Genomic DNA, 21,201 nt, shown 5'->3' on the forward strand with positions numbered 1-21,201 from the left:
CTAGGGTTGTGCGCTCATCTCACTCAAGAGGCCGGGGGCCAGCGCTGTCCGGAGACACTTCCGGGTCACGTGGCCAGCGTGACAAGCTGCATCTGGCGAGCCAGCGCAGCACACGGAAACGCCGTTTACCTTCCCGCTGGTAAGCGGTCCCTATTTATCTACTTGCACCCGGGGGTGCTTTCGAACTGCTAGGTTGGCAGGCGCTGGGACCGAACGATGGGAGCGCACCCTGCCGCGGGGATTCGAACTGCCGACCATGCGATCGGCAAGTCCTACGCGCTGAGGTTTTAACCACAGCGCCTCCCACATCCCGCTTGCCTGGGTAGAGGGCAACAATCCCAAAGAATCCTGGGAACTGAAGTCTCCCTTCCACAGAACTACAAACTACGGTTCCCAGGATTCTTGTGGGGGGGGGTCATGTGCTTTAAATGTATGTGTGGATCTGCCTTAAGATGTTCCTACATCCGGGTTAGCAAAGAAGGGTTTATTCCCAACACGTTATTTTACCAGTGTTAAAAGAAGTACAGTGGTACCTCAGGTTACATACGCTTCAGGTTACAGACTCCGCTAACCCAGAAATAGTGCTTCAGGTTAAGAACTTTGCTTCAGGATGAGAACAGAAATTGTGCTCTGGCGGCACGGCAGCAGCAGGAGGTCCCATTAGCTAAAGTGGTGCTTCAGGTTAAGAACAGTTTCAGGTTAAGTACGGACCTCCGGAACGAATTAAGTACTTAACCTGAGGTACCACTGTACAAAGAAGCTTGTCTCCTTGCTAGTATCTCCCATCAGAAGACTCTGGGGAACCAGGAAAGGATCACCACTGCAAACAGGAGGACAAGTGCCATGTCCCTAAATAAATGTTTTGCAGTGTACCTCCTGGACTTATGGACATAGCCATGAGATTTAAACCACTCGACTGATTCTTTAATGCTGTGTGGACATGGTGCGTACCCCAGCTCCCTCTTGGCCTTTTCCAGGCTGAAATAATTAGAGACACCACTTTTGTAAACTTCTGTGCGAGTGAGGAAGGGCTGGAAGTTATATAAGCGCCCAACCACAGAATGTACCATCTCAGTGAGAAATGCGAAGTAGTAAACAACTGACAGAGGGAGGCGGTAAGTCGGAAAGGGGTAGCCTAAGCCTTCTACAAAAGGCCGGAAAAAATCAAAGTTGTTGATTGGTCTGCCATCTGAAATGAAGTAAGCTTGACCAGCTGACCTGTGACCCTTACTATCTCCCAGAGCTTCGGAAGCTAAGATGTGAGCTTCCACCAAGTTGTCCACATGTACAAAGTCCATTAGGTCTCTGGGATCTCCAAACAGGAACTGAAACAAGCCCTGTTCGAGGTAGCCAAGGATCCTCGGCAGATGTCTCTGCTCTCCAGGCCCATAGATGGCGGCAGGTCTCAAGGCACAGGTCCTCAGCAACCCTCGCCCTCCCTCAAGGGAGCTTCCATTTGCTTCCAGAACCTTCATCTCAGCTAAGGCTTTGGTCCTCGAGTAATGGTCAGGGTGGAGATGAAGAGGGAAATAAGGCAGAGACTCATCCCCGTTTTCGATCGCTTGGCCCCCAAACACCACATTGTAGGTGCTCGTGTAAACCAGCCTTGAGACGCCCACTTTCTTGCAAGCTTCAATTATGTTTTCTGTCCCCTTGAGGTTGACGTCTTCTATCAGTTTTCGGTTCAGCTGCTCCCGGCCAGACATCCCATAGGAAGCAATATGGAAGACGCAGGTTGCACCTCGGAGTGCCCTTTCCACTTCAGAGACCCCACGGATATCACCCTGCACAAATTTCACTCCTTGTGGCATTGGTTGGATGGGCTCGGTGACATCAAAGAGGATGACATCTACTCCCTTCTTGGAAAGGGCACCACCTAGGCTGGAATGTGACAGGCAATCCAATCCAAATAATAAAATATGTGACTTCGAAACAAACACCTTACATCAAATAAGGTAATATTCAATACCAGTTAGAATATATTATTGCGCAATCAAAGGAACTCTCAAAACATCAGCAAATAATAATAATGAAACAGAAATCTACCTAACACCCCCCCCCCCCCGTTTTCACTCAAAGGGGCTTTTCTCGGTTTTACTGATAATAACTACGTGGTCTGCAGACTTTCATCAGTAGACCAACCCAACCTAAGCCTCCATTGATTGAACTGGTGGGAATCAAAATTATGCAGTTACTAGGTAGCACATCTGCTTTACATGCAGAAGGTCCCAGAGTTCAAACCCTACAGGTAGGGCTGGGAGAGGCTCCTGCCTGAAGCCCTGGAGAGTTGCTGTCAGTCAGGGCAGACAATACAGAGCTAGATTTTGAAGATTGAAGTGGGACCTTCTGCATGCATTTAGCACTGAGCTACGGCCTTTCCCCATAGCTGTATAGTGTATGTGTGTACAAAGAAGTGTGTGTGTGTGTGTGTGTGTGTGTGTGTGTGTTGGTGAGGGGAGAAAGAAATTAAAACAATAAATTATTTAAAACAAACATATTGCTTCATTGCTAAATATGATTGCTCCATGTGTCCTAAAATAAAAGTATACTAACCGGAAACCAAAATAACCACCTCCTCCTGTAATAAGGACTGTTTCCTTGACGGTGTTTTCTGCATCCATGCTGTGCTTTTTGCTGCTACTTCCAGTCATTCTCTATAAATAGATAAAGATAACACATCATAGCTGTTATTCTAATAATACAAAAAATAAAAAGATGCCGTGGCTCTTAATAGCTCGTGAATTGCAAAACCTGCACATTACAGGATTTTGTTCCGAGCGATTGCTCCCTCCAGATTTCCCCAATGCCATTTTAGATGTGTGCATATATATATTTGTGCCCCCCCGACCATATTTTTCCATGTATAAGATGCCCCCATGTATAAGACGACCCCTATTTTTTTGAACCCAAAATTAAGAAATTAAGTTGTTTAGCTTTTTTGGGGGGTGGGGGAGGTCACTTCTGCCAATCACTCACCCTCCTGCCTGCCGCTGCCAATCACTTGCCACAGCCACTGCCGATAGCACACCTCGCCGCAGCCGCCAATTGTCTGCCAGCTCGCCGCCACCAACAGCCCACCCCCCACTTGCCACAGCCACAGCCAATCACCAGCAGGCCTTGCCGCAGCCGCCAATCGCCTGCCTAATTGCCGCAGCCACCAATCACTCGCCCAATCGCTGCTGCCATCTCCTGCTTGCTGCTGCCATTAATCGCACGTCCCCCCTCTACATTCACTATCCATGTATAAGATGACACCCAATTTTTGCCTAATTCTTTTTAGCAAAAAGCATCGTCTTATACACGGAAAAATACGGTATATCACAACTGACTTGCTGCTTTGGTGCAAAGTGCACTTAGCCCATTTTATAACCAGAGGCAGCTAGCCAGGTGCAAACAGAGTATGAAGGGAGATTGCCAGCACCTGTGAGGCAATCGAAATTTCCTCGAACGTTCTGGAGCTGAGTGGCACTCTATAGGTTGCCAAAATGGAACCAGCCTTGCAGAAGAGGTTGGAAGAAGCATTCTTAAAATATAGGGAGGAAATGAGGACTTAGCATGCTCTGTGGGCACAGGGTGCTGAGCATCTACTGGGGTGAAAAATGGGGGAGGAGGAAATGAAATGGCATGTTCTGGAAAAGGGTGTTGCTCTCTGGTGCCTCAAACAGGAGCCTTCCACACTGAAAGATTATGTTGCATAACCAGCACAGCTATCTTTTCCCAGCAACCAGTGCTCAGGAGTATACTGCTTAGCCACACAGAAGTTGCCACCCCTGCACAAAGGCTAAATGATTTGAGCGGATTGTCAAATAGGTCATTTGAGATTCAGGTCTGCACTAGGTCTGCAATCCTCTGCATGCTTATTTGGCAGTGGCTCCCATTACTATCCATAAAAAATGCAGTCAAGTGAACATGAATAGAATTGGGTTGTGGGCAGCCTTAGACAAAATACTATTCTCTTGGCTTCAGTTCCCCCCCCCTCAACATCTGTAAAATGGGAACAATAGTACTTATCAGATATCCACCATTAGATACCACATCTCATAAATAGCTAAAATTGTGTTTATTAGTTAGGTGTCCCTTTATACTATTTCCAGGGGAGTTCACAATAAAAAATAACAACAATTTAATAATATAGGGTTGCCATATTTCAAAAAGTGAAAATCTGGACACAAAAGTTTTGCCCAGAAATCAGCAGTAAAGAGTACGTATTGTGCTATCTCTCCCAATGTTTTAAAAAGACATCTTGCAAAAAACAGATCAGTTGCTATCACTCAGCCTAGTGGACCTCACAAGATAAAATTACCGTAGGTGGGGGAGGGAATGCAATATTGGTCAAATTGGGTCTACCACTTCTCTGCTTAGCACTAAAGTGCTAAATCTCAAAGCCCTAACATTTCACCCATCACTATCATACCAAAGGACCTTTGTCCATCATTATCAATCTGATATTTGAAGAATCCAGGATAAGCCATGAATTGCAATAGCACTCCAGCCATAAATGGAAAACTTTAGATATAGATGAGAACTGGTGGTTTATCAGGCATATCATGAGGTCCTTGAACATGAAGCAAGGTTGATGATTGGAGTCTACGGTCACTGCTAGACTGTTGCTATCTTAGGGTGGACTACGGTCAAACACCAGCAAGTTCAGGTTGTTTTCTTTCTTTTTCTTTCTTTATTTATTTTTACATTTATATCCCACCTGCCCTCCAAGGAACTCAATGTGCCATACAAAGTTCTCTTCATCTCTATTTAGCCTCACAACGACCCTTTAAAGCAGTATCATAACACTCTGAAAGAGGAGGGAAGCAGAACTTCTTCTTCTGTAGCGTGTAAGACCTCTGGGTGGGAATTGTAGTGGATCAGTCCAATTAATACAATAGGATTACACTTAACTGCATCATCTGAACAGGACTGATGGAGATACATTTCTAAAACCACACTTTTTCTACCCACTCACTGACCGTTTAGTATCAGGTGTTTATTAAGAGGACAGTTGCACTTAAGGCCATAATTGAGGTACTCTGCACAGTATCAATTCAAGGGAGAGCTGAGCCCTGGCATCGAAAACAAATCCTAGGGCCAAATCCAAGCTCCCTTCACAATTATTATAGTTCATGGCTTTGTAGAGCCATGCCATGAAAAAATTTTTTTAGCACTGGTGCCAAATTCAAGCTCCGTAGTAATTCCCAATCGTCTCTTCACCCCACCCCCTGCAGTGGAATCCTAACCTTTTGTAACACCACCCCCTTGGTTCCATGAACACATCTCCAGTGGTCCCCATCCTATGGAAAGTATTTGTTTAGGATACAGTGGTACCTCGGGTTACGGACGCTTCAGGTTACAGACACTTCAGGTTACAGACTCCGCTAACCCAGAAATAGTGCCTCGGGTTAAGAACGTTGCTTCAGGAGACCACAGATTCACTGAAGACTGGAATAAATTTGTAGACTATTTGAAAAGTATTTGCGATGAACAATTAACGTTTGTAGGTTTGCAAGAGGCTCTGTGAAAATAATATTAGAAATATTGTAAAAGGGGGAATAAGAGGGAGGAGGTTTTTAATAAAAGGCAATATTAGATTAAGAAATGCGGAAGAAGGATTAAAACGGAGGATTTGCAGAAGAGCTGAGGGAAGTCCAAAAAAATGTATCTGTGAAAAATTGTGTTATGTGTTTTTATATTTTTGTATTGCAAAATGAATAAAAATAATTTTTTTTAAAAAAGAAGAACGTTGCTTCAGGATGAGAACAGAAATTGTGAGGCGGCAGCGGGAAGCCCCATTAGTTAAAGTGGTGTTTCAGGTTAAGAACAGTTTCAGGTTAAGAATGGACCTCCGGAACAAATTAAGTTCTTAATCGGAGGTACCACTGTACTGGTTTGCACAGCCCACTATTGAAGATGATTAACACAATAGAATTCAAAACAGTAACAGTTAATTGCACATTTAGTCACTACCCAAGTAAAACTATTTTATTAATTCCACGGAATGGATGGACTTGATCTAGTGATGGCAGCTTTCCCTGCATCTCCCTTGCCTCTTGGCGCCCCCCATGCCCAAAGCCTCGCAGAAGGCGGAGCCGCCCACTTCGGAAACTACAGTTCTGTACAGTACTTCTCTACAGGCTTGCTCCAAATAGGCAAGAGGGAGCACCATAACGCCACCTTCTGCAAAGCAGCCACAGGCAAGCCTGAACGAGGAACTTCCCAATGCAAGCCCACTCCCCAATTCCGAGGAGCCTGCATAACCCCTTCTCAGTAATTTAGCCCTCGTTACAATCTGTGCAATACGAGCTTGGATTTGTGGGGAGGAGCTATGAACGAAACGGACCGCGCTGAAGACTGGGGCAATTAAAAGAGCCAGTTCACTGGATTCCTCCCCTCGCCCCGCTCTAAAGCAGCAGGGTTATTCCCCCTCCGCCCCACACAGGGTCTGATCTCCCCTACTCCCTTACCAAACAAAGTTTCTGACTTTCTCCTCTTCGCAGTGTGCGATGAGCCGTCTTTCCCGCCCCATCACCCTATATGCCGGCTCCTCCCTATAGGGAGGGCGCGTTACGAAACCACCCCCTGCAGAATTATGCACCTTCCCCTCGCATCGAGGCACGCAGGGAAAGGAAGATCTGCCTATCCCCACTCCGTGCCGGCCGGACCCTTTAAAACAAAGCAGCCGCGCCAAAGCACGACACCAAAACTTCTCACGCTTTTATCTCTGCAGTCTGAAACCAGCCGGCACCTCGCTGGTTTCAGTAGCGCCAACATGGCGCCCTCCATAGCGGCTATTTTCCGTACAGCAAGATGTCTGAACCCGAGGACCGGGCTTTCGTACAGCAAAACGGTGCTCTTTACTCGGGATAATGTCGTACAATAAGATGATAGCTGCTTTTGTTCATGCTATTATTATTATTATGCCTCCTCCTATTATTATTTGCTGTTGCTTCTCTTTTTATTGTTGTTGCTCTTTGTTTCTGATGCTATTGTATTATTTTATTAGTTATTTCTTCTGCTACTGTTATTACTTGCTGTAGCTTCTTTAGTTTTTATTGTCATTTTTAAATCAGTTTATATATTATTCAATTTTCTGTTTACAATTTAATGTACTCATTTTTACATCCTTATGATATCAATGACTTCCCTTATCTTTCCATGGTTCTTTTTACATATCATAAATCCCTTTATATTTTACAAAAACTATACCATTCAGTATTCCATTATTACATCCATCAAAACTTATTTACACTGTTGAATTTATCTTAATGCTGCCAGCGTTTTCAGCTGTGCACAGTTATTTCCCATATATTCAATAAACATTTTCCAATCTTCTCTAAACATATGTAACATATGTTATTGTTCTCTTATTCTATATGTTAAGTCTGCAAGCTACGCATATTCTGTCAATTTAAGTTGCCGTTCTTTGGCTGGGACCTCTCTCATTTTCCATTTTTGGGCTAACAAAACATGGGCCCCAGTAGTATCGTACATAAATAACGTTTTTTGACACCTGGGAATTTCAATCTGAATTATCTGGTTTTTGGAGGAAAGTACTTTTAAACATTTTTTTCAATTCATTATGGATCATTTCCCAATACTCTTTTATTAAACCAATTTAGTATGTTTTAACATCTGATTATAAGTCAGATTTAATTATTATTTTTGAAAGTTTAAAATAGGTTAAAATAATAAAATAATTCCTTCTAGACAAGAGTGGATACAAAAATTTACTGAATATGTTGAATTAGATAGCCTATCTGAAAAAATAAAAAATAAACTGAGAATTGAATTTGTATCAAAATGGGAGGCCTTCAGAACATATCTTTAAACAAAATTATACCATATTAAAATCTGTGGCAGCTTTTGAGTGATCCCAGCAGTTTTTATTAATTACTTATATAAATATAAACATGGCAGTAAATTTATGTAAAAAGAGTTAAGGAATAAATGGGAGGTCAGGTATAAAAGATAACGAGATTGTTATTTTTATTGTAACATGAAATTGCAATTTGTCATAATTTTTATCTTATTAACAGATTGTGTAAATTTAATTTTCTTTCCTTTTCCCTCCCCTCTTAAGTTGTACCCCTTTTCAGGTTGTTGGGGGTTTTTGTGGTATGTAATAAGCATGGAAAAAGATAAAACAATAAAAAGGGGGAGGAATCTGGATTATAAGTCAGCTAAAGACTGCCAAGTGCTTAAGACCAACAAATTAAATAATAATAATATTCTAGTTTGTTTATTGTTATGAAAACTGCTTTGAGGGTCCTGCAAAATAACAATAATGTAAATAACAAAAATAACATGCAGACCTTTAAGGCATTTTACCATCAGCCCCAGCGAGAATATCCAATGTTCAGGAATGATGGGAGCTGGAGTCTACCAACATGTGGCCACAGGGTTCCACATCTGTGATCTAACGGATTAATCAGCTAAGGTTGCAATCATGAAAGGACAGCAATCACTATTGAATTATTTGGGGGTTACTTCTGAGTAGACATGCCTTAGAATTATAGAGTTGGAAGGGACCCAAGGGTCATCTAGTCCGACCCCCTGCAATGCACGAATCACAGCTGTATTGCAGCCCACATTTCTTAGAATTTACTACACATTTTTAACGGTGCTTTTAGGGTGCTCACTAATCCTTACAGCAAGCCTATATGCTGTAAATCAGTATTATTATCAACAGGTTGTAAAGGAGCATAACTGAGTCTGAGAAAAAGAAGCAGCTCATCAACAGTGGCCGAACCAAGATTTGGTTCACAGGGCCAAAGATTAGGTTTCTTTGGCTTCTTCCCCAAGGTTGGGCAGAGGATGTGACAGAGGGATCCTCAATATCTGGAATCTTGTCACACAGAAAAGTTGCAGGCACCAATGGACCATTCTCTAATTTACTACATTTATTCTGGGTACTATGGGACGTGGGTGGCACTGTGGGTTAAACCACAGAGCCTAGGACTTGCCAATCAGAAGGTCGGCAGTTCGAATCCCCGCGATGGGGTGAGCTCCCATTGCTCGATCCCTGCTCCTGCCAACCTAGCAGTTTGAAAGCACGTCAAAGTGTAAGTAGATAAATAGGTAGCGCTCCGGCGGGAAGGTAAACGGCGTTTCAGTTTGCTGATCTGGTTTGCCAGAAGCGGCTTAGTCATGTGGCCACATGACCCGGAAGCTGTACGCCGGCTCCCTCGGCCAATAAAGCGAGATGAGCGCCGCAACCCCAGAGTCGGCCACAACTGGTCCTAATGGTCAGGGGTCCCTTTACCTTTATCCTGGTTACTGAGGAAGAATGAAATGTGTACCATCTTGATCATCTTGGAGGAAGAGGTGGGATATAAATACTAATGATGATGATGAAGATAGTTTTGGATTCTGCCCATGGCAAACAGTATTCACCGGGATTGCCATCTTCCTGCTCCCCCATCCCCAGCAGAGTTCCTGTGCTTTCAGCATCTGCTTCATAGACAGATATCCAACTGCGGCAGGTTTTTTCCTTGCTCTGTTTCCACACTGTGGAAACAACCCCAGTTGACATTTTTTGCTTTTTTAAGCCATGGAAAAACCTTGAATGGGTGCCAAACAGCCTTTACTCTGGAACGCAACAGGTGGTGCTATTGCACCAGTAAGCTGAAATAATGATTATTCTCTGCAGCTGCTGCCTTTACGCTTCTCAGATCCAAAACTACATGGGGGGGGGGAACAAACAGCCCAATAAATGAAAGAAATGGAATAGATTCGAGTTCGGGTCTGGAATAATGTTGGAATCACCAAACAGACCTACTTGGCTCAGGTGTGTGGACAATGAGGGCACTTGGGAGGTGAGACTGTGGAATGAAGGTGCTCCCAAAGTTGGAAAGGTTGGAAAGAATATCTGAAAAGAAATGAATACGAAAAAGAAAAATCCACATAGGTAAAGGTAATGAGACCCCTGACCATTAGGTCTAGTTGTGACCGACTCTGGGGTTGCGGCGCTCATCTCGCTTTACTGGCCGAGGGAGCAGGCGTACAGCTTCCACATGTTGCTGTTGTTTAGTCGTGTCCGACTCTTCATGACTCCATGGACCAGAGCACACCAGGCACTCCTGTCTTCCACTGCCTCCCGCAGTTTGGTCAAACTCATGCTGGTAGCTTCGAGAACACTATCCAACCATCTCGTCCTCTGTCTTCCCCTTCTCCAAGGGAGATAACTTGGATTTAGCACGTATCTCCTGAGAACAAAAACCAAGATAGGCTGTTAATAAAGCAGAAACGCTTATCGTTCCATCTATCTTGCTTCTTTGGAAAACTTTCAATCAGGTAATAAGAGAAGAGTTATTGCTTTCCTGCTGATGTGCATTCAAACAAGTACATTCAGAGCTTCAACAATTACCGTATTTTTTGCACCATAACACTTTTTTCCTCCTAGAAAGTAAGGGGAAATGTCTGTGCGTGTTATGGAGGGGATGCCTACGGGTGGCATGCCTACGGATTTTCCTCCTCTAAAAACTACGTGCGTGCTATGGTCGGGTGCGTGTTATAGAGTGAAAAATACGGTAAAGGTACAGCTTTCTGAATTAAAATTTGGAGACATTCTCCATTCCAAAAAAATAACTGCTGGAGCCGACCAAAGGCTTATCAAGTTCAGCATCCTCTTTTCACACCTCCCAAACCAAGAGACAAAGTGAAGACTATCTAGCCTTTGTTGTTGTTGTTGTTGTTTAGTCATTTAGTCGTGTCCGACTCTTCGTGACCCCATGGACCAGAGCACGCCAGGCACTTCTGTCTTCCACTGCCTCCCGCAGTTTGGTCAAACTCATGCTGGTAGCTTCGAGAACATTATCCAACCATCTTGTCCTCTGTTGTCCCCTTCTCCTTGTGCCCTCCATCTTTCCCAACATCAGGGTATTTTCCAGGGAGTCTTTTCTTCTCATGAGGTGGCCAAAGTATTGGAGCCTCAGCTTCAGGATCTGTCCTTCCAGTGCGCACTCAGGGCATAAACTTGGATTACTGTGATGTTAAAAGGTCTGCCTTGGATTTGTATCAAGATCATTCTATCATTTTTGAGATTGCATCCCAGTACAGCTTTCGCCACTCTTTTGTTGACTATGAGGGCCACTCCATTTCTTTTACGGGATTCTTGCCCACAGTAGTAGATATGTTGGTCATTCGAACTGAATTCGCCCATTTCCGTCCATTTTAGTTCACTGATGCCCAGGATGTCAATATTCTTGCCATCTCATTTTTGACCACATCCAACTTACCCAGGTTCATGGTTCTTACATTTCAGGTTCCTATGCAATATTTTTCTTTACAGCATCGGAGTTTCCTTTTGCTTCCAGGCATATCTGCAACTGAGCAACCTTTCGGCTTTTGCCCAGCCGCTTCATCAGCTCTGAATCTACTTGTACTTGTCCTCCACTCTTCCTCAGTAGCATGTTGGACGCCTTCCGACCTGAGGGGCTCATCTTCCAGCGTCATAACTTTTATATGCCTGTTGTCTTTGTCCATGGAGTTTTATTGGCAGGGATACCGGAGTGGCTTGCCGGTTCCTGCTCCAGGTGGATCACGTTTAGTCAAAACTCTCCACTATGACCTGTCCATCTTGGGTGCCCTGCTCAGCATAGTTCATAGCTTCTCTGAGTTATTCAAGCCCCTTTGCCACGACAAGACAGTGATCCATGAAGGGGCAGCTTCCACATACATAGTTCTAAATCCACATGGCTAAATAATGGGTGTTGTTCGACTCCAGCTCCCATCATCCCTGACCATTGACCATTCTGGCTGGGTCTGATGAGAGTTGTAGTCCAACAATGTCTGGAGGAACATGGGTCCCCACCCACCCCAATGGACTTAAAGTCATACTTAGAGTAGTCTGGTTTAAATAAATTGACTTAAGAACTGAAGATGAGCCTGTTGAATCAGACCAGTGGCCCATCTAGTCTTGCATCCTGTTCTCACTGTGGCCAACCAGATGCCTGTGGGAAGCCTGCAAGCTGGATGAAATATACTCAGAGTCGAGTGAAATATACTCGGAGTCGAGAGTGGATTTCATGCTCTTTATTCAGCTCATAGTGGTGAGAAGGAATGGAAGTTCCCCCCGAATGTCTGCTTTATATACATTATTTAAACAATGGGCCCCACGTGATTGGCTAATTCCGGAATTCTCCTGTAGGCCAATCAGGTTGCGGATTCACTTCCACCTGGAGCTGGATTGGGCACTCTTGTGGACCAATCAGACTGCTGCATTCCTGGATCCTATTGTTCTAGGACCAATTAGACTGCTGCATTCTGAATCCTATTGTTCTAGGACCAGTCAGACTGCTGCATTTTGGATCCTATTCAACTCAGTACATAACACTGGACATGAGAGCAATAACACTTGTATTATTGATTCCCACCAATTTGTACTCAGAGACATAATGCTTTGGACAGTGGAAGTAGAGCATAGCCATTATGACTAGTAGCCTTTGATAGTCTTGCCCTCCATGAATTTTAGTAGGGAAGGAGAGCTGAAAATAATGCCAATATATTTCACATCTGGCAGCCAATGTGCCCCTTTGGCTTCTGATAGTACATGGGTAAGATGGGTTTAAAAAGCCCAGGACCCAAATGGCTATGGTGGCTCATTTACCAGAAGTAATGGATTTAGTGTTAACTCTGCAAGTGTATACTCGATTCTGACCAAACTAAGCCTAGCTTTTAAAAAAAACAACCTCAAAGCTTTTCACCAAAAAAAGAACAAAACAACAAAATTATCTGCCAAAAAGCGTCTTTAAAAACCTATTTAAAACTTTCAAAAATAATAATTAAATCAAATGTAAGATTTAAAACCTAATCAAAGCACATGGCAACATTCCACATTTCTGGATAGGCTTGCCTAAACAAAAATATTTTTTATCAGGTGCTGAAAAAGGTACTGTGAAGGTGCCTGCCTGATATCAATAGTTCCAAAGTGTGGGTGCTGCCACACTAAAATTCTATTTCTTACAATGGCACAAGTATTATGTGGCACATGTAACAGTGCCAGTTTTGCAGAGCTGAGTGGTCAAGGAGATATGTGTGGGGTAAGGCAGTCTTGTGATTTAGCCAGGACCAGGCAGGCAAAGACAGGATTAATGTTGGATTAATGTTGTGGTTGATGTATATCCAGCTGCGATGAGCTACAGAACAGAAGGCCATGAAGTACAGTAATTCCTTCTTCCTCTCTTCCCATGTGCAAGTAAAAATTAATAAAGCCACTAAGGCTACAATCATATAATCACTTTTACCTAGGAGTAAGTCCCATTCAGTTCAATGGCTGTTTCCTCTGAGTGGACATGCATAAGCTTGCATGAAAAGCAGCTAATAGGTCTCCTATCTGATAGATATTCCCACTTTCCTCTCTGCTCAGCTTTTGGGAAATGCATCATGTCATCCTGGCAGGAATCCTTTGGTCAAAGATAAACTTCTTTGATCGCTTAAGGATGGATTATTATTATCATTTATCTTGATTGTTACCCTGCCAGGTTCCTGTATGCATAGTCTCCACTCCATATGGAAAGAATTTGTTAAGGCTGATAAATGTCTTTGATCTATACATTGAGCAATGTTTAACTCTTTGTGGGTCAGAACACAAGAAGAGCCTGGCTAGACTGGACCAGAGAGATATCCAGTGTCGGAGAACTTTAGACTCACAAATTATGTCCTTTTCTTTTCTCTTGCATGACACTGGGGCTTCTGTCAAATTTGTATTGTGGGATGGGGTGGTGGTGTTAATCTGGATGATGCCCTGAGTCCCTTCCAATTCTTGGGATCCTGTATCTGCAGGGGTAGAATGTATAAGAGCAAGCTTGCCAAACCAGTCCCTTTATCTAAGCATCAGTTTTGGCTGTTTAGTTAAGCACCACCATCAGCATAACCAAAGAAGTTTCTCTGTACCACAGAACAAATGGGTGGGTCTTCCCCTTAACTGATTGCTAGTTAGGTAAACAATAACCAGAGTGTGTGAGAACTGAGCTGGAAGCAGCTGGAAGCTGGAGACACATAGACATGTTTGTTCTATGCTGGATCTAAAGTTGTGACTAAAGGAGAAGCAAGATCTGTCGGGGTGTTAATGCTGTGAGGCCCTACATCCTATGCTTAGGTTGTATAAATGTACATAAAACCATATATCCTAAAGACAATATAGTCTCCACTGATCATTCCAAGGAAAGTAAACCTGGGTAAGAGCCTAGAAATCCTGGATCTCTCACCACTCGGAGATTGGGGCAGCAGTATTATACACTTAACAGTGAGATGCTGACTGTGCCAGAACAGAAAATTGTGGTTAGGCTTGCAGTAAGGCTGGAGTGGGAATTTGGAAAGAGGAACTGATGGACAGTGGAACAAAGAGAGCAGCAATTAGAGACACTTTGCCCATGTTTGTTTGTTTGTTTATTCAATAAAATTTATATACCACTGGATTGTAGAATAAACCAACAAAGCAGTTTACAAAAAAGATCCAACAAACAAACAAACAAACAACGTCATTAAAAATGTTACAACCATAATTGAAAACACATAGAAGGTTAAAACAGCAATAAAATAGACTAAAACATATTAAAACTCCTACAAACTTTCTAAACATCTTCAGCAGGCACCAAAAGAAATATAGTGAAGGCACCTGCCTCATATCAATAGGCAGGGAGTTGCAAAAGTGTTGGTGCTGCCACATTGAACGATCAATTTCTTACAGATGCAGCGCAAGTATTATGTGGCACCTGTAATAGTGGCAATTCTGCCAGTCAAAGCAGTTGAGTGCGCATATGGATGGGGTAAGACCAAGGTAAAGGGGTCCCAAGTTGTTAAGGACTTTAAATACTAATAGTAACACCTTGAGCTTGGCCTGGTAACAGATTGGCAACCAGCGCAGACATTCTGTGCCAGCACAGTCTTTAGCATATGCGCTGCCGGGGTGCAAAGATCCGCCCAGCTCCCCCAAATTTAGTTTAGCTCCCAAATTAACTTTTATTATGCTTATGTCAAACACCACGCTTACGCCTTATCTCTTGTTTACAAAAGAAGGGAGGAAAAAGAAACTAACTTTTTTATTTGCTCATTTATTTATAATACACTTATACTTAAGTATACACCACCACCACACTTAAACTTATAAGTATTGTTTAGGCACCTACGTAGGAGAAGCATTAGTCATGTCAAAAGTGCCGCTGACCCTGCTGCCGCATAGCAGCTCAATACAATATGTAACACAATATTTTGCTGTAAGAGTTAATTTCTCGTGCAAGGCGCCGTTGTGAATGACAAGCGCCGTCACTGAGTCTGACAAGCTCTGCCATTGTGAATGACAAGCGCCTCCACTGGCGCGGTGCATCTTTGGTAAATGAGCGCACAAAGTCGAAAGTCCTTTAGTGAAACAGTAGGTATACATTTCAGTAATACCTAGGTATATATGTATTTTGTTTTTCAACCTTGATCAAAATTATTTATTATTTCAAAACAGTTAGGTAGTTAAGAGCTTAGGTGGCTTCAGCGGTGGGCGCTTGGTGCCCCCCAGAATTTGGCACCACACCCCTTGCACCCCCGGGTAAAGACGGCCTTGTTCTGCGCTAACTGCAGCTTCCAGTTCAATGGAGATGTACAGCAAGGAAGGCATTGGTTCCAGTCTACAAATGTATTCATTAAATTAATTTATTCAAGAACTTTCAGTCACATGAGACTTTCACACATGCTTTGCAAGGATATTTAATAACAACAACAACAATATAGTTATTAAAGATCATTGTTGTGTCTAATAGGGGGCCAGCACCTATTAAACACAACACCTATAGGTGGCTGGTAGCGCAGGAGGGTTGTGAAGCTTCACCCTGCTGCCTGGAGTGTTGCTGCAGAGGTTTGCCAAAAGATGGCTAGTCAGAGAACTGTAAAGTTGGAAGGTACCCGAAGGATCATCTACTCCACCCCCTGAAATGCAGGAATCTCAACTAGATCATACATGACAGATGGCCATCCAACCTCTGTTTAAAAAATCAAGCGAAGAAGAGTCCTCCATCTTCCAAGACAGTCCATTCTGCTGTCAAACAGCTCTTACCACCAGAAAGTTCTTCCTAATGTTTTCAGGATTGCATGATCCATGCATCATCTTTCAGACTACCATCTAAAATAGTTTATTGCTCTTTGGGCAATCAGACCTAGCACATGGACACACACGTGCAACAAAGCAAAAATAAGAATCAAAGTAAGTACATACAGGATACATGATCTGTTGTGAAATTAACCTATACTTCATCCAAATAAGATTCATTCACTGGCTTTCTGCCGGTGTATTTTCCAAACAGTTTTCAGCCTCCAGCCATATCTGGTCACAACCCACTTTCCTATAGAGGCAAATTAAGGAGTTTGGTTTCACTAGTAACACGTATGAAGGTCCCTACACTTATTTTTGCATTGACTGGAAAACGGGAACAAAACGGAAGATGTTCTGGCCAGCCTCAGCTCCAATTATCAATATCGCTCTCATCCTTACTTCCCCTTCTCCTCCCTTCGTCCATATTTCAGGCAGATAGCGATTGTTGCTAAATGAATCTTGCTAAATGAATCCAGAACACCTGCCCACGGTCATATGAAGGAAATGCAATCTATTAATCTGTGGAGTAAAGATCCTCCCTTTGAAACATGAAAGAGTTTTCTTCATTTCTTTGGAGGCCTCTCTCAAAGAGGATTTTGTGAGAGATCAAAAAAGGAAAGAAATCACCTGGCTAACAAATGCAAGAGAAAGCTCCCCAGGGAAAGGATAAAAGCCTGATGGGAGCTGGGCATCCAACAACTTTCCACTGTAAACTGCCCTGTGATCTTTGTATGAAGGGCTGTATATAATCTTTTAATGAGGAGGAGGAGGAGGAGGATTATGATGAGGAGGATAGAAAGGGAGCCCCATGGTTAGAATGTCAGAGCAGGAGTGGGGACAGACCCAAGTTCAAATTTCCTGTATCACTAGGTTGGACCTTCAGCTGCTCCCTCTCTCCTCCTCTCAGCTTAACCCACCTCACAAAGTGGTTGTGAGGATAACCTGATGGGATGGAGAGCCTTTTCTGCCACTCTGAGCTCCTTGAATGATGAACAGATTGAATGTCTTATCCTAAGTTGGAGCACTGGTCCATCTTACTCAGTTTTGTCAATACTGGCTGGCAGGGACTCTCCAGGATTTCAGTCAGCGCTCTCTTCTAGATCTACCTGGAGATGCCAGGGATTGGACCTGGGATCTCCTGAATACAAAGCAGATGCTCTAGACCATGAGCTATGGCTCTTCCCAAAAACCTTGCTTGCCCTGTGTGAATCTCAAACTCACGACCTTCAAAATACGAGGCTGATGTAACATGCCAGAGAACCTCAATGGGTGACCACCAATCTTTTTTTTTTAATATATATATATTATATATATTATATATATATATAAAATAACCTGGAAGACCTCTAGAGTTTCACTGCGGCCCCCACCATCCATGGATGGAAAAATTAGCCTGGAAAGCTAATTCAAAGAGGTGGGGGACAGGGAGAGACCGGGGGGGGGGGAGCGGTTTGCCAAAGGGTGACAGTAGGTTACTTCTGAAGTCAAATAAGTGCGTGAAATTAGCCGAGCCATTTCCAAAGCTCAGAAACAGCTTGTGCTATTTTCTGAGCCAGCCTGACGCAAGCCCAGGAGGAATTGCTAAACAACCCTTCATGCAGCGCTAGAATGGAGTAGAAAATGTTTCACTGTCAAATAACTCGGTATTGTAGGCCCCAAGGCTGCTTCTGCCCTAATTTTGGCAGAGAATAAGATCATACCTCCCAATAGTTGGCAGGTGGAATTAGATGCACTTGGTGCAAACTAGGAAAAAGATGTCATTTCTCACAGTACGGCAGGAAGAAAACTGAGCCAAGAGCCAGTTCTGCTATACATTGTGTCCCAAGGAAAGGCCTCTGCCAAAATTTTGCTTCAGAACGTACGGGGGCCTTCAGGAGCTCCAGTATGGCCTATTGTACCTATAATACAGACTTATCATGGTTACAGAGCACTTTTAGGGTTCCCCATAACCACTAAGCTACAAAGCTCATCAGTTAAAAGCATGTTTTAGGCAGCGTATTATTTTATAGACAGTATAATTAAACTGCAAATGACAAGCAATAATCTTACAAGAGACATTCTGTCTAGTGGATTTGCTGGAGAGCCAGTTCAACAATCTCAAAGTTAGTCAAGTTTGTTAGAGTGGAAAAAGAAGCTTTATATGCACTGGTGGTACAAAAGTTACAAGGAACTTTTTGGACCCAAAACACTTCTGATTGCCAAGTGGATTTTTTCATTTATATTATATGGGGATCTTTCCAACTTTACGTTTTGTCAGTTTGCATGTCTTAAATCATTTGTGTTAACATTTGCCTAATTTCCATCCTTTTCTCTTCATTGGGGTGGGGTGGGGCCGGAGATCAGATATTATGATCCTGTTATGCCAGTCCACTTCTAGCCTTGTGGACAAGATAATTAAAGAATGCCACTCCATACTTTCTGAGCAGTGTCAGATGCCTGCTGGATCAAGTGCCCATACACAGACTGACTTTGTATTTGTGGTCAACCTCAGGTGGAAGGCATCACTCATATCTGTTACCCTGCCCCTTATATAGAGACCCAAGAGATGGCTTTCTGAAACCTATGTTCTCACAAGCAAACAGGTACACAGAGGTGGTTTGGTTTCTTTGACAATAATAGCATTGTAACACAGAGAGTGGTCCTCTATGCACTGGCTGCAAAAAGCACGGGATGGGGGGAGTCAGGAAAAAGGACATAGGTAAATCCGCAGTAAGTTGTGGTTATTTGGAGGTTTAATTTGAAATCAAGTTAGGTTTAAGCTTGTTGGTGTCTCAGGCATCTCCTCACTGTTACATCATGGGTGGTGGCTTAAATAATGGATGCATGTTCTGTATTGTTTTATTAATACTATTGCTACAAGTATGTCACAGCCTTCAGATAGAACAATAAACTTATGAACTGAAACCGAAACTGAATTTACTGAAACAACCAACCTACAGTTATCCTTCAAAATAGACATTTCTCTAAATTCCATAATGGTTGTCTACAAGCAAAAAAACCAAAACAAAAATTTGTATCTTGTGGAAAGTGTATATAAAAGAGTCATTGTTGTTGTTGTTTAGTCGTTTAGTCATGTCCGACTCTTCGTGACCCCATGGACCAGAACACGCCAGGCACTTCTGTCTTCAAAAGAGGCATACATTTGTGAAAATAGTAAACAAAAATATTATATTAGGGTAAACTGCTTGCATAGATAGCTAGATAGATGATAGATAGATATGGTGAAATGTCCACTAAAATGCCGAGGAATGGAAGAAATTGAGAGATATCGAAATTGGCCAAGACGCATCCATTCTGTTCCTGAGCTCACTAATACTCAACCTTGTGTATCAATATGGCTCTGCATTTCCACCCCTATGCCATATTTTCAGGTTATAGTTGATAATTAGAGCTATTGGTGACGCCTTTGGACTGATTCCAAGGCTGCTAGTTTCTGCCTGAGCTTTTGGAGGAGTTTCTACCACAGTCCCAAAGTTTGTTCTCTTTTTATAGCCCCAGAAAAGCAGGAACTGTGCTCTGGAGGTATTATTCCAGCTATTTCTCTGCTACAGTTACTTCCCATTTCAAAAGCTTGAGAAATGGAGACGTCAAGAGCTTTTGTCTTCATTGTTCCCTGAACGGACTGTTGCTTTCTTGTAAATTCGCCTGTGTCATTTAAATAGGTAAACCGAATGCTGACGCACAGAAACAGAACAAAGATGTTCACAGTCAAAGACCAAAGACATAGGAAAGTGCCCTTTGTCTCCTCTTCTCTGCCACCAGAACAAAGCTGTGAGAGCTTTATTTGTGTCATCTGAAGTCTCTGTAACTGTGCTTACCTGGGGATCTGCTTTCCAGAAGGAGAGAAGCCTCTGGATCTTTAGGGCTGGAGGATGCAGACCATCCCAGGTTTCATCCTTGGCATCTTCAGGTAAGACTGGGAAATATATCTATAAGAAACCCCAGAGTACTGCAGCTGCAAGTGAACAAAATCGTGTATTCAGTGTTGGCTGGTGAACACTGAGACTGGTAGGGCACAAGGCAGGCAGATGGCGCCAGAACCAATGCCAGGCAGACCCACCACCTGACTGGTTGTAAATAAGAAGACAGACAACTGGTTCTCAGAGTGGTTTCAACAACCAATCCCCCTTCCCAGTGAACTCTGGGAACTGTAGTTCTGGGAGGGGAATAGAGGCCTCCTAATAACTCAGAACCCTTAAAAACTGCAGTTCCCAGAATTGTTTGTGGGGAGCCAAGACTGTTTAAATGTATGGTGTAAGTATGGCCTCTGTGAAGAGATACTTCATTTTGTCTGTCTTGAATTTCCCCCCATTCAGCTTTATTGAATGGCTCCATTGGATTCCAGTAATATGATAGAACAGGAGAAGGTGTCTCTCTGTCTTTTTTCTCCACTACTGCTCCATTGCAGGCGTTTCTTATAAGCCCATGATCAGTGTGTGGATGTTTGGGAGTAGAGCCAGACCTCCAGATCTCACTCCCAATTATCAGCAAACACCCACAGGTTTGAATTTATTCCATAGGGCAGGCTTAGGGGAAGTCAGACCATCAGTGATCCTGATAGTCTTGGGATCACTGAGATCCAGTGTGGTGTAATGGCCAGAGTACTAGACTAGGACCTGGGAGACCCAGGTTCAAATCCTCACTCAGCCATGAAATTCACTGGCTGACACTGGGCTAGTCACTGTTTCTTGGCCTTAACCAAGAAGAGATGTTGGGAGTGGGAGAGAACAGCGTATGCCACTTTGAGCTCCTTAATGGAAAAGGTGGGATACAAATCTAATAATTAAAATTTAAATCCACAGGCGGGGAGCAAGGGCAGGTTTAGCTTGCACACTAATTTTTGACTGCTACAATGTAATATTCATATATCCTATATTAATGCAGGGATAGCCAACGTGGTGCTCTCCAGATGTTTTGGACTGCAACTTGTATGAGCTCCAGCCGCCATGGTCCCAACATCTCCAGGTAGGACTGGGAAATACCGTATTTTTTGCCCCATAGGACGCACCGCCCCATAGGACGCACCTAGTTTTTTGAGGGGGAAATAAAGAGAAAAACATTATTTCCCCCTCCCCCCCAGGCGCGGGGCAGGCGCGGGGGAAGCCCAAGCTTCCCCCGACCCCAGCTCCCAG

The 21,201-nt window shown here is 43.3% G+C and overlaps 1 protein-coding gene across 7 annotated transcripts; it reads right to left on the bottom strand.

Annotated features, from left to right (window-relative positions):
- Positions 1-386: 386 nt before the first annotated feature.
- Positions 387-20,015, bottom strand: SDR42E1 (short chain dehydrogenase/reductase family 42E, member 1). 7 transcript variants are annotated; one of them, XM_082232982.1, is made up of 4 exons: positions 19,888-20,015; positions 5,320-5,506; positions 2,554-2,654; positions 387-1,881 (listed from the first exon to the last, which is right to left on the bottom strand). In XM_082232982.1, the coding sequence occupies exons 3-4, from the start codon at positions 2,649-2,651 to the stop codon at positions 786-788; spliced, it is 1,194 nt and encodes a 397-aa protein (XP_082089108.1). In that variant the 5' UTR covers positions 2,652-2,654; positions 5,320-5,506; positions 19,888-20,015; the 3' UTR covers positions 387-785. The 7 variants fall into 7 exon arrangements, with proteins under 7 accessions (XP_082089108.1, XP_082089109.1, XP_082089107.1 ...); XM_082232983.1 differs by lacking the exon at positions 19,888-20,015 and adding an exon at positions 6,456-6,616 and having other exon boundaries at positions 5,388-5,506; XM_082232981.1 differs by lacking the exon at positions 19,888-20,015 and adding an exon at positions 6,456-6,616.
- Between the last annotated feature and the right edge of the window lie 1,186 nt (positions 20,016-21,201).

Source organism: Podarcis vaucheri (genome assembly GCF_965113315.1).
Source record: "Podarcis vaucheri genome assembly, chromosome: 7".
NCBI classification, from domain to species: Eukaryota; Metazoa; Chordata; class Lepidosauria; order Squamata; family Lacertidae; genus Podarcis; species Podarcis vaucheri.